Source organism: Daphnia pulicaria, chromosome 8, assembly GCF_021234035.1.
Source record: "Daphnia pulicaria isolate SC F1-1A chromosome 8, SC_F0-13Bv2, whole genome shotgun sequence".
NCBI lineage: Eukaryota > Metazoa > Arthropoda > Branchiopoda > Diplostraca > Daphniidae > Daphnia > Daphnia pulicaria.
Window position 1 is genome coordinate 14,701,167 of NC_060920.1, and position 12,940 is coordinate 14,714,106.

Here is a 12,940-nt window from a genome sequence, read left to right on the forward strand (position 1 = left end):
CTCGTCGCCATCTTCCCGTCATCGACGACGTAATTGGCGCCAATCAAACCAGATGTTAACGTCCGTGTACTACAACAAACTAACACGTTTCCACACACACCACACCACACACACCCGGCTCAAATTCACTACCAGAAATTGAAAACCTCCAATAAGCCAAATATTAAATTTGAAACCTCCACTTTTCTTTCCCCCCTTTCAACTTCATGGCAAATATTTTAAAAAATATGAAACTAATTTTCGAAAAAAAAGAAAAGGGAGAAGAGAGGGCAAAGTGTCGAGTTGCTTAACCCGGAAGAATTTCGTTTTCTACCCACACACACACACACACACCGGTTATTACCATTTTTTCTCCCCTCTTTCTTATTTTTTCTGTTATATATATCCACCACACACACTCTTTTTTTACCTATCTACTACTAGCACCACCTTTTATGAAGTTCTAAAGCCCAGATACCAGACGCCCATTTTTTCCCTTTTTTTTTTTTCAAAATTCCCTCCCAAAATCCTCCTTCTTTGCCACCACCTTCTTCTCTCCTTCTCTTGTTCTGGTATTCCTCCCTCTTTTACTATATGTGTGTTGTACCCACACACCGGGGGCTCTCCCCTTCTAGCCTGTTAAAAAAAAAGTAAGACTCTCTCTGTGTGTGTGTGTGTGTTAAAGCCAGGGGGATATAGCTAGTGTATACACACACACACACACACACACACACACACACACACACACACACACACACACAGACTACAGCTGCTAAATACAAGCGCTCAGTAAGCCAGATCGGTCATTCGTGGCTGGAACTCCGAGCGTGCACCACCACTAAAACTCTCTCTCTCTCGGCTCTTTTTTCTGGTCCCGTGTCTGTTGTATATTCTCACAGAGTGCCTGATAATATAACAACACACACAAGACACAAAAACTTTTGTCCGATTTTTTTGTTTCGGTTGTCTCTCGTTTTATTTTTTCGTGTCAGTGTCTCTTTTGTGTTTTGTGCATTTTCCCAATCGACTGTGATTTTCTTTCCGTTCACCCGACGACATTTTTTGGTTTCCGTTCAACAACAAAAAACAAGTGATATATCTATTGTATTTTTTACAATATCTTCATCTCGCCACAAAATCCAAAAGTTTTCCAACGGAATTTGACCGCCGACCAGCAGATTGAAATCGATTCCAATTTGTCAAAACGACACAAAATTATTACCAATTGAAATCATTTTGAAATCGACCCGTCACCAAAGGTAAAAAATTCAACCAACAATCTACCGTGTTGGAACCCCTTCAAAAACACACACACACGCAGACTGTTATTGATAAGACGGGGGGAAGAGAGGGATGGTGCTCACGTAATAATTCACCAGGGAATATCCAAGAGGGGGAGGGAGAGAACGCTGATTGTCTTTTGTCTTGTTATGTGCGTTCGTCTCCACTATTTGACCAGAGCTATGGCGCGCGTTTTGTAATATTTGTGTGTGTGTGTGTGTGTGTGTGTCTAGTTCGGTGGCGTAAAGTACCGCTCCAGTGTTTGTAACCCCCCGCCAACTTGATTGAATGGACCGGGATTGAGCTGGGCCAGCAAACAACTAAAAGCGAGGGGAGGACGACGATTGCGTGTGTGTCGCGTGACTTGATATGATATTCCTCTTTAGGACTCCGCTTAGCATCAGACACAAGTCACAGTCTCTCTGTGCCATCCATCTGCTACCGCGTGCTGCGCTCCCGGGTCCATCACATCCCCCCTTCTCTGGTTTTTTTCCTGGTAATCATTACCTGGGCGGCCGTCTGATGGCTTGATGAATCATTAACACCGACCGGCTATAGCCACTCTCACTGTCTTTTTTGATCGGTGGGCAGACACACTCACACCACCAGGGCCGTTCTCCTTTTTCTTCGGCAATTGCATCACAGTCGGCTCCCATTTCCAACCGCGTAATAACATCAAGTTTGAATAATTCACGAGCTAGCTTCCTTTCACTCTCTCCCACTGCTGTTGCTGTTGTTGTTGCGTACAAGAAAGTGGGGGGAAGAAAATGGGAAAGATAAGAATCTATCAATATAGATGAGGTGTCGATGAAATTTTAATAACTCGACACACACACACGAGTGGGAAACGTGAACCCGCCAGATCACACACACACACACACTAAAAAAAAGTTGAGAAAAAAAAGCCCTTGAACACAGTCGAGTTCTTCTTCTTCGACGACGACGAACGACGTCGAATCCCGGCGGGTGGCGGGCGCCCGTCTTCGTTCAAACTCCCGACGAGAGGACGCAGCTCGAAGAAAGAGAGAGGCCCTTAAACTCCCCCAAAGATTTCGACTGTGAATTTGAATATTCACAGTTTTTTGAGAAGGGAAATGAAGGAGAAGCAACGACGGGGGTCAATGTGTGTCTAGTGGGTATTACATAGAAGAGAGAGAGAACCGGTCGTGATATAGTCAGCCGAAAAATCTCTCTTGCACGTCTATACATGACGAGGTATATATGGCCATCGACCATTCTCTCCAGTCGAAATCGTCAACCCGTTGCAACGAAATGGATGGACTTGACGACACATAGACACAACGCAAGTTTTCTATCCTCTCTGCACACATTTTCCTTTTTTTTTATTTTTATGGACGGCCTCTTTTTTTGGTCCGTCCCGTTTTCCTTCGATCAGAAAAAAAATAAGAATTTCCTCCAACGGATTAAAAGAGATAAAAAAGGATTTTGAAGAGAGATGGGGGATTTTTATAGCCGCGCGGTTTCACATATCTCCGTGATGGTGGTGAATGGCCGTTAACAGTGGAATCTCGTTATTCTTGCGCATACGGCCAATTAAGGAATGTCGTGTTTCACCAAAATATCAAACGTCTCCCCAAAAAGACAAAAAAATAAAACAATGTCCTAACGTTTGGCTACCTTTTTTTTTCTCTCTCAACAGGTTTCCAGTCAAATCATTAAGTGACAACAGCAGCAACAACAACAAACAACACTCTGAAACAAAAAAACCAAAAACAAGATGGACCTGCTGTGAGACTGGACTAGTCAAAAAGAAAAACAAGAAAAATAATTCAGTGACCGGACCGTGAGAAGAAAACGTTTTTCCAACTGGAGAGAACGGCGGATGATGTTATTGGCCAGTCTCGCGCAATGCGTCGGCCGACCCACATGTCCCGCGTCACCCTGCGTCGCCAGCAATCTGCCGGCCGGCCGTCGATGATGACCCGGAGCCTCTTGCTCGTCTTATTGGTGGCCATGCTGGGCAGTTCAGCGGTGCAAGCGTTCTGCCCGTCCCAGTGCCAGTGCAACGACCACGCCTTGGAGGCCGATTGCGCTGGATCGCGACTGGACGTCGTGCCCATCCTGCTCAACCCGGCCCTGCGTTCCCTGCGGCTGGCGCACAACCGGATCGCCACCATCCGGCAATCGCTCGACTTTTACGCCGATCTCGAGCTGCTCGACTTGTCGCACAACGCGCTGACCGGACTGGGCCAGCGCCAACTCGGCTCCCAAAAGGTCCTCAGGGCCTTGAACCTGAGCCACAACGCCATCGGACACCTGGACAGTCACGGGTTCCAGGGTCTTGGCCAGCTGCAGGTCCTCGACTTGCGGCACAACGAGCTGGCCGCCCTCGACGACGGCTCCCTGGCCGATCTGCAACAGTTGGTGGAGCTGGACTTGAGTGAGAACCGGATCGAGAGGCTCAGTGATCAGTGTTTCGCCTCGCTCGGCCGTCTGCGCTCCTTGAACTTGCGGGCCAACCGCCTGCAACAGTTGGCTCCGTCACCCAGCTGGACGCCGCTGGGCGCCGCCTTGCTCAGTCTGGACCTGAGCCACAACCTGCTGGCCCAGCTGGATGGCGGCGACGGCGGCCTTAGTGCCTTGATCGAGCTGCGTCAGCTCAACCTCAGCAATAACACGTTGCACCACATCCATTACGCTGCCTTTGACGGGCTGGGACGGCTGGGCGAGCTCGACCTCAGCGCCAATCGGCTCGAGTACGTCCCCAACGACGCCCTGTCGCCGCTGGGCGCTAGTCTTCGCCTCCTCGACCTCAGCGCAAATTACATGAGCCAAGTGGGAGCCGGGGCCTTTGCCGAGCTGGCCCAGCTAGAGACCCTCAGGATGTCCGACGTCCTGACCCTCCAGTTCATCCACCGCGACGCCCTGGCCTTCCTCAACGGCACCCTGCAGACGCTCGTCCTATCCAACAACAAACAGTGGCGGGTCCTCGAGCCGCAAATGTTGGCCCAACTCAACGCCCTCCGCTACGTCGACCTGAGCGGAAGCGGATTGGAAACGCTGGAGCAAATCGACAACTGGCCGCCGCACCTGGAACATTTCGACCTGAGCGGCAATCCGCTCCAGTGCAACTGCTCCATGCACTGGCTGTGGCAACACCAGCACCAGCTGGAAAACAACAACAACAACAACAACAATCAGACGGTCACTTTTTCGGCTCCGATGAAGGACATTGTTTGCCAGGGGCCGGAATCGCTAGTCGGTCGCCACTTTTTCCAGCTGGAAGAGTCGCATCTGCTGTGCTGGAGTCTGGCGCAAATCATCGTCATTGCCCTCGTCTCGGCCCTGGTCGTCATCGTCGTCACGGCCGTCGCCCTCCTCTGCTGCTGGCGTCACCGACGTCTCCACCAGAAACACGCCCCTTCGTCGACATCGTCGTCGTCGTCGTCCACGTCGGGATCGTCGACGGTGGCGTCCCATCACCACCACCACCACCACATCCCGGCCGGGACCGTCCTGCATCCGCACCACGTCAAATCGCATTTGACCAACAACATCCTCCAGCCGCACCTCCACCACCATCACCACCTCGTCCACCATCACGGGGTGGGCCACCCCAATCACCTGGAGCACCTGGAACAGCATCTCCACCACCACAATCTCTACCAGACGCCAGACAGTCCGCCGCTCAAGAGCAAAACCTTGTCATTTCCCAAGACGGTCGACTATTTCCTCAACGACGACGACTACGTCTACCACCCGGGTGGGCACATCAAACCCATCCCCGTCACCGCCGTGTAAATAATAATAATAAAAAATAATAATCATTTGGGGTACCATCACCAGCCGTTAAGACAAAACAAAACAAAAGACACACGAGAAAAAATTCTTCCTCTTTTTCTTTCATTCTTTCATCTATGTGAGTGTGTGTGTGTGTGTATTATATAATAGCACATATATATAAATATATAGCCGTCCTTTTTCATTCAATGTGTCGGTGTGTGTGTGAGTGTGTGTAGAGATGAGACTTGTACATAAATACCCCCGGTGCCGCACCATATAACCCAACCCTCCCCTCCCTTAGCTATAACCCCGTCTCCTCCACCACCACCACCAACCTAATCCTGAAATGTATTGTACATGATATCTGCAATTATTCTACCCAAACGATGTAATAAAAATAATAATGATAATAATAAAAAAAAAATTACAAAAATTAAAGCGACAAAGAATTTCAGAGGGAAAAAGAAAACGAGTTTGAATTTCTTTCGATTTGGAAAAATTCGGTGGCGTCGCATATCCAGTCAGAGAGAAAAGAATGAGAAAAACAGACAAACAACTAGAGAATGCGTCTCATATTGAACGACCGGCGAGACCCTTGCAACAACAACAACAACAAAAGACACAAGAGAAAAAAACTGGCATTGAACGAGTGTGGAATTAGGAGGCGAAAAAAAGAAGTTCGTCTCGTCGCCATCTCAGATATTATTTTTATATTAAGACACAGACACACACACGCTAGAGTGAGACTAAAAAGTGCGAGCAAAACCCAAGAAAAAGTGTGAAACAATGAATTTCCCTGCTCACGGGGGCTGCGAGGCATTTCGACCTCGATTCTTGTTGTGTGCTGTTACTTTTTTCTCTTTCTTTTTTAAAATGTTTTCATTTCTGATTTATCATCATCTGCATATGCAGACGAGATTCGGGTTCTATTAATATACCACCACCACCACCAAAAAGACCCTAAAGCTTTGATTTATTCATTCAGCCAAGGGGGGTGGTGGTGGTTGGTGCGGAGTAGAGAGAAATCTCTCCTCCATCCACATCCACACGTAGAACAGAAAATCGTCAAAAAATAAGAGGAAAGAGGGGAAAGCTCGTCGGATAGTTTTTTCTCTGATCACAATTTAAAAAAAAAAAAAGAGTTTCTTGGCACGCGGCAGTTTGAATCTACGAAAAAAAAAGAAAAAAACTCGTAAACTCGTGGAAAAAATAAAGATAATCCACACACTATACGCATAGCAGGTGTGATATCATGATGGGCAACACTTTTCCCCCTATCGCGATGAAACGAGATGGATGGAAAAAGATAGCACGTTCCAATAAACAAATTGGGATATTGGTATTCAGAGAAAAAGAAAATTGTTACGGCACAGTTTTTACGCAGGGCGACGAAAAAATTGCGCAAGGGAAAGGTTTAAAAAATAAAATCGATTTTGTGGGGGTTTCCAGCCACCACATGATTGATCCGTACGTATTAAGAGAAACGGCATCAAATGTGGAAGAGAGCCTGTAGCGAATCGCATCGTGGGAATTGAAAAAAGGAAAAGAAAAGGCCCCAAAACGATGGACTCATCGACGACACAAGAGTTGATCGTAAAAAAGTCTTTTATTTCCCCTCTTTGTATTCGTGTGATACAGGGAGAGAGAAATAGATATATACACATATACAAATCTACTACGATGTACAGTGTGTGCATCTATAATTTATTTGCATCCATCGTCACCCCAGACGATGAAAAAAGGGAGAAAAAAAAAGAGAAGAGGTCAAAGTTGTTGTATATATTTCTCTCTTCTTTAGATCTCACGGCCCACCCAATTCTCTTTTATTCCCGCTGGGGCAATTTACGAGCCTTGACCAAATGGGAATCTATTATATCTGTACCTTTCAATCCCGTCGCCCGTCGGTCCCCCCCTCTGGACTCTTCCCACTCCATGTAGCAGTTTTTTCTTCTCTTTTATATGGCATGAAAATTTTCATAACAATACCACCGCTGGTTGGCCGGCTGCTGCTGCTGTTTCGACGTCGTTTGATCAGAACTTTCAATCAACCAAACCGAAAAAACAAAACAAAATGCACTCCCTATTTCTCGTTTGTATTTTATTTTATTTTTTTGGGTTGTTGTAGGGACCGAGGGGAGTCTAGCACAAGCGTGTTAAAGCCATCATCAACGGGTGACGTCAATTACAATTTATCGAGCCAAAGGGGAATTGGTGGAGCTCTGCATTTCTCTTTTGACAGGTAGTAGGTACTTCTTCTTCTTCTTCCACTCTTATACAGCCATCCGACATAGCGGTTTTCTTCTAGGTTCAGCTTCATCGTCTTCCACAGTCCCGATTTCTCATCTGTCATGGACAGTTGGATCTTATCCGCATGGAGGGAAAGACAAGAGACGCAAACGGCCGCACCAAATGTCTCGGGAGTGTGTGCGCGCGCGTATATATACACAATAATAAGCAGCAGCAGCAGCCCAAAGTTCTTTTTTAAACAAGACAATAGACGAGGGGAGAAAGAAAGAAAGAAAGAAGAAGGCCATCTTCCAGCCCCCTCTGAACTCTCGATTCTCCCTCATATTGTTCCGGCGGACGCTTCATCCAACATTTTCTATCTACACTTTTTCTTATGGGTCGGACGAAGCCTTGCGTGCGCTATTGGAGCCCGGCTGGGTGAGTGAAAAAAAATTTTATTTCAAAAGTGGACACACAAGATACAAAAAGGAGAAGAAGACGAAAAGAAAAAGGGGAGGAAGAAGGGCCAGCAGATGAAGGGCCAGCACACCCTTAGACTCTCGCTTTAGATTCTCTCTCTCTCTGTTGTATACGTTCTCAAATCTTTTGTTGGAATAAAAACTCGTCGGATCCGTAAGAGAGAGAGAGAGAAGGTTGTTCAACAAGAAAGATGGCCGCTATTGGTGGAACAGAGAAAAGAGATTGAGATTTAGAGAGAATCCGCTAGTTTGAATGCAGTTTCAAGTGTCCCCTCCCCACTCTCTCTAGTCTTATATCAGCCCTTCTTACATATTCAAACCATTCAATTTTTTTTTTCTTTTTTCAATCTAAAATTGGAGTTTTCCAATCTTCCAACAGCCCCCGAGTCTAGCAGTTGTGTGTTCATCCTATACATTTTTACTGCTGGAGAGAGAGAAAAACGAAAGTGGGGCCAGCCCCCCCCCCCCTCCATCTACCCATCCACCCATTTGATACGCCATATAGACTATCAAACTAGTCAAACTCATGAATTCTGCTTGATTTGAGAACTCGTTTAAGTCCCCTTCAAACTCGGAACTCGGTAGCTAATAGCTACAGGCTTTTATCAACTACAAAATGTGAATCGAAACGAAGAGGAGAGATACTAAAAATACTCAATCACACCTCAGTGGATCTATATCCCATCGCCGAGCCCCAGCATATCCAATAGCACACACAAGAGAAGATACAGGAGGACCAAACATTCCAGGAATGAAAAGCTCAACAACAAAAGATGCCCATTTGAGAGCTAGACTCGACTATGCCAGAGAGTATATCAACAGCTCAATTTTCATCGATCAAGAACAGCAGCAGCAGCAGCAGCAGAGTCTTTCAAACGGGCGATTCGGCAGAGTCTGGAAACGGGACGACGATTGAAATGGCGAGAACAAGACGTCAGAAGGTCTCGAGAAATCGGAGGCAAATCGTTTCGACGAATTCGAGACAGACAACGGGACTTGACAAGAAGATGATCCGCCATTTGAAAAGAAATCGTACCTGCTATTTACACCCACGAAACAGTTGTAGTGGGGAGTAGTATAGCGTTCGGTCTAATCCGCTCAGCTCTTCTCCCATTTCATTTTTTGTTGTCTGGTATTTTTAGCAACAACACAGAGAATATGGGGAGTGGCCCGTATTACGTCCTCCGCCTATATACGCGTACTGACAGCAGGCCGTGTGTGTGTGTATAGGCAGACAAGTAAAGTACTACGTACTCCAGCCTAGAATTCAATAGAGAATGGAAAAGCTGGTTGATTGGATCACTGCACCTTGTTTGTCTTTCCTTGGGAAAAATATCCCATTCACCTACTTTTTTTTTTTTCTATCCTTCCCCTCTGAAATGAAATTTCCTGGGCAAACCCACACGAATTTAATCCGATCATCAGAGAGTAGAGAGTAGAGAGAGAGAGCTCCGTGTGTAGCCACACACACACAAATATCTATCCTACACGCGGCGGGGATGCCAACCGCACGCCGAATTATCATTCGAGAGTCCTGAGACTTTTTTTTTTTACTCTTCAACAAATCTGAGAAAAAAAGAGAAAAAACAAAATCCTCACAATTATTATTGGATTGCCTGGGTAATTATGATCAATAATCCTTCCCGGCCCCCCCCCCCCCTCCTTCACTAGCTGCTGGCCGCCTGGAAGGAGAAAGAGATTTGTCTCCTTCCAGGAGCCAATGTGTTGTTGCCAACAAATTCGTGTTTTTTTTATTCTATTCTCTCGGCTGCGACGACATCAGCTCTACCCCCCATCAGCGGGGACGATGATGACGGTAAATGATGCAGAAGCGGCGCGCGGTCGACAACGAGGGCGACGCCATCATCAGCGCACGCTAGGGGGGTCGATAGCTCATCAACTTCTTAGTCAAAGAAGAAAAGAATAAGGAAAAAGGAAAAAAACGGGGCTTAGATTTATATAGATTCTTTCTTTTTTCCCTCTTGTGTTTGCTCACTGACTCCAACAGGCCGTGAGAGGCTTTGGAAAAGACATCACCCACACACACACACACAAAAGGTTCTTCTTCTTCTTCTTCTGGCTCTTGTGTGTGTGTTTGCTCGTCGTTCATCAACGCCACAAGCATTCTAACAGTGCCCAGACACTGCAGCAGCAGCAGCAGCAGCAACGATCTAGTAGTTGCTGTGCAAGTTGGGAGGAGAGAGAGAAAGAGAATAAAGAGGTGCCACTGAAATGAAGGGAGGTCGGGTCATGGTGCAAGTTGTGTGCCTCTGCTTATTATTAACGGGGGCCACCTCTTCTCTCTCCCATTTTATCCTTTAATAACTCCCTCCACGTTTTATTTTCTTTCCTTTTCCACCGTGTACTTGGCTTTTTTCCCTTCCGAAAAAATTATTTTTCAAATAATAAAAAGAAGAAGGGTAATAGAGGTGAGCGTACACGACACACACACAAACAAAAGGAGTTGATTTTTTCTCTTCTTTCTTTCTTATTCCCCCCATTTTTTTCTTCTTTCCACTTAAAAATCATATGAGGTACGCAGGCGAGTCTATGGCGGTAGACGTCGCCCTCGCCCTCGTAAATGAACGAAACAAAAGAGGAGAATGAAGAGGAGAATGAAGAGGAGGTTCCATAACGTCGGTCGGTTTGGGTTAGGTACACGAGTACATGGGGAACGAAAGAGCACCTGGGATTGATGGATCAGAAAATGACTTCCTCTCTTTTCTCTCCTTCCAGTGCTGCTGCTGCTGCTCGATGTTGACTAACCGGGATAATACGGACCGTTCGCTTTCGCCTACACATCCCCTTTTACTTTTTTATTATTTTCTTCTTCTTCTTCTGTGCTGGTAATGAGTCGCGTTTCATAATTGTTCCCTCATTATGCAAAGCCAGAGAGAGGTACGACGGGGAGCACAAAACCAGACAAACACAACTCGGGCGAGACAATGAAAGACAAGCTGCTGGTCGCTCGATATCTTTCTCTCTCTCCCCACCATGATCAATAGACAACAGACAAAAGCATCTCGACCAGAGTTCCACAATTCTTGTTATTTAAAAAACGAAAAAAGTATAAGTCAAATAATAAAGAGAAGGTGAACGACACTCGGAGGTTCATAAAGAACAGAGCCCGTTGAATGTATACCGGAGGCGAGAGAAGAAAATCGAATGACAATCAACTCCCAGCAAAACAATGGAAGACAGAAAAATCTCTGCGTGATGGATGCATTGTGCAGAGCAAGGACAAGCTATGAGGACCCCGTGTGACACCACTTATATCAAAGATGCCCAGCAGTCCCCACCACCTCTTACGAGCGGCAGTGTTACATGTGCCCTACGTTATGGATCTGATCCCATCTAGCTGCAAGGAATATGTCTCTCTCTCTCTCTCGACTATCTCTCTCTGCGTGTGCGAATGAAGTATAGATCCGTCATCCTCGTTGGAAAAAGAAAAGAAAAAAGAATCGAATCCTCTCAGAGATGATGGGGACAACCCAAGTTTGTCTTCACCCCCCTCAAGTCTTGGGAATGGCGACCGATGCGAGTCGAGAGGCGAAGAACAAGACGCCAGCTGTTGCGTCTTCATCTTTCACAAGAGATGCGCCCCGGACTCCCAAAAGAAAAAGAAGAAGAAGAAGAAACGCTCCGGCGGTGTAGTAGCAAAATGTTATTTATATCCATCATGCGAGAGAAACAGAGTACAGTCCTGTGTGTATATTTTTTTTGATAATCAGAATCCCCTCGCCGAACGGAAGAGACGGAACGGGCGTGAGTGTTACGGGCCAAGAAATCCATTTGGCTCTTTTATTTACCATAACGGAGCGGGGAGAAGAAAAAGAAAAAGAAAAAAGAAAGAAAGAAAAAAGAAATCATAACAACTAGTTTTTAATGTACAGATGCGGCAGTCGTCCTAGTCGTAGTCGGATGGACTCTATTTAATAACAAATGAGCGCTTCTGCGCGTGTATCTATTCTGCTGTGGATGTATACGTCTGAGTCGTGTGTGTGTGTTAGTGGCGCGCAGACAAATAGCTGTATTTCCGGCTGTATTTATTTTAGCAGAGCAACAGCAGCGAGAGCCATAAGCTCAGCAGCTGGCCAAAAAAGCCAAAAAGAGAAAGACGTTAGATGCGGAAGTGATAGGAGTCGGAGACGATAAGAAACTATCAACACGCCGCCGTCGCCGCTGAGGTCCAACCTCAACAATTCACTGGCGTCGTCGAGGGTATCATCTTATTGTCTGTCCGTCTCCCGTCTCCCCTTGGCTCCAATCTCTCTGTGTGTGTTGTTGCACGCCACTACCAAACAAGCCCAGATAACAATGGCAGGGATAAAGGAGAGTGAGAATATCCATTAGCTCAAATAAACACCAAACCAACAAGCCAAACAGGGAAAAAAGAAACACTGAAAAAGTCGAAAAAATGATTTCTTCTTCCTTCTGCTGTCATCAACGGCCCGACAACAAGTTGGAACGACTCCGCCCGTTTCACGTGCCAGCGCTCTCAAATTCTCCCTCCCCACCCCCCCCAAATAGAAGGAAAAAATAAAAGCGGGAAAGATGAAAAGGTTAAAAAAGTGACTTGGAATCTTTGGCTGGCCCATAACGATGCAACCATCCAACGTTATTACACGCGCATGTCATTATATCCGAACCGAATGGAAACAGTCAAAAACGGCTCACAGGTAGGTAGTAGTAGTCAGTTGTGGTATATATTACACCCTGAAAGCTGTTTTTTCTTCTCTTGGCTGTTGTTTCGTTTGGATTTTCCAAGAGAAAAAAGAAAAGGGACGGCATCACACTCGAGGCTAAGATCAGCCAGTTGTTGTCGTCGTTAGTTTGTATGGCCCAATAATATACAGCACACAGACACAGACACAGACAGTAGAGCGTTATATGAGCGCAAGTTTACGTTGAGAGAAAGAGAACGTAGAGAGAGATTTAAGACCCACTTAACAGAGCCCCAAACGCTATTTCCAGGATACTTTTCCTTCCCCCCTTCTTCTTTCCCTAACGGGGCCCGGCCCCACTTATTGGCGGCGGCAGCTCCTCATCTTTTTCGGTTGTTTCTGCTCCCGCTGAATTTTCATCGAACCCGCCCATTTATAATTTAGGAAAAAAAAAGGGGAGAGAGATAAAAGAAGAAGAAGAAAATGAAAAAATGAAAGAAAGAGATAATAACAGTCTTATATGTATATACGTATATAGGGAGAAGAAACCGGATTGAGCAGAAAAAA

The 12,940-nt window shown here is 46.1% G+C and overlaps 2 protein-coding genes across 2 annotated transcripts in view; one reads left to right on the forward strand and one right to left on the reverse strand.

The window, feature by feature from the left end:
• LOC124312172 (apolipoprotein D-like) overlaps window positions 1-12,940 on the reverse strand; it is a 48,628-nt gene that overhangs the window by 16,985 nt on the left and 18,703 nt on the right. The gene's annotated exons all lie outside the window — the stretch shown is intronic.
• Window positions 761-5,428, forward strand: LOC124312091 (insulin-like growth factor-binding protein complex acid labile subunit). Its single transcript, XM_046776560.1, has 2 exons — window positions 761-1,238; window positions 2,921-5,428. Exon 2 carries the CDS (start codon window positions 3,130-3,132, stop codon window positions 5,020-5,022), a length of 1,893 nt encoding a protein of 630 aa, XP_046632516.1. The 5' UTR covers window positions 761-1,238; window positions 2,921-3,129; the 3' UTR covers window positions 5,023-5,428.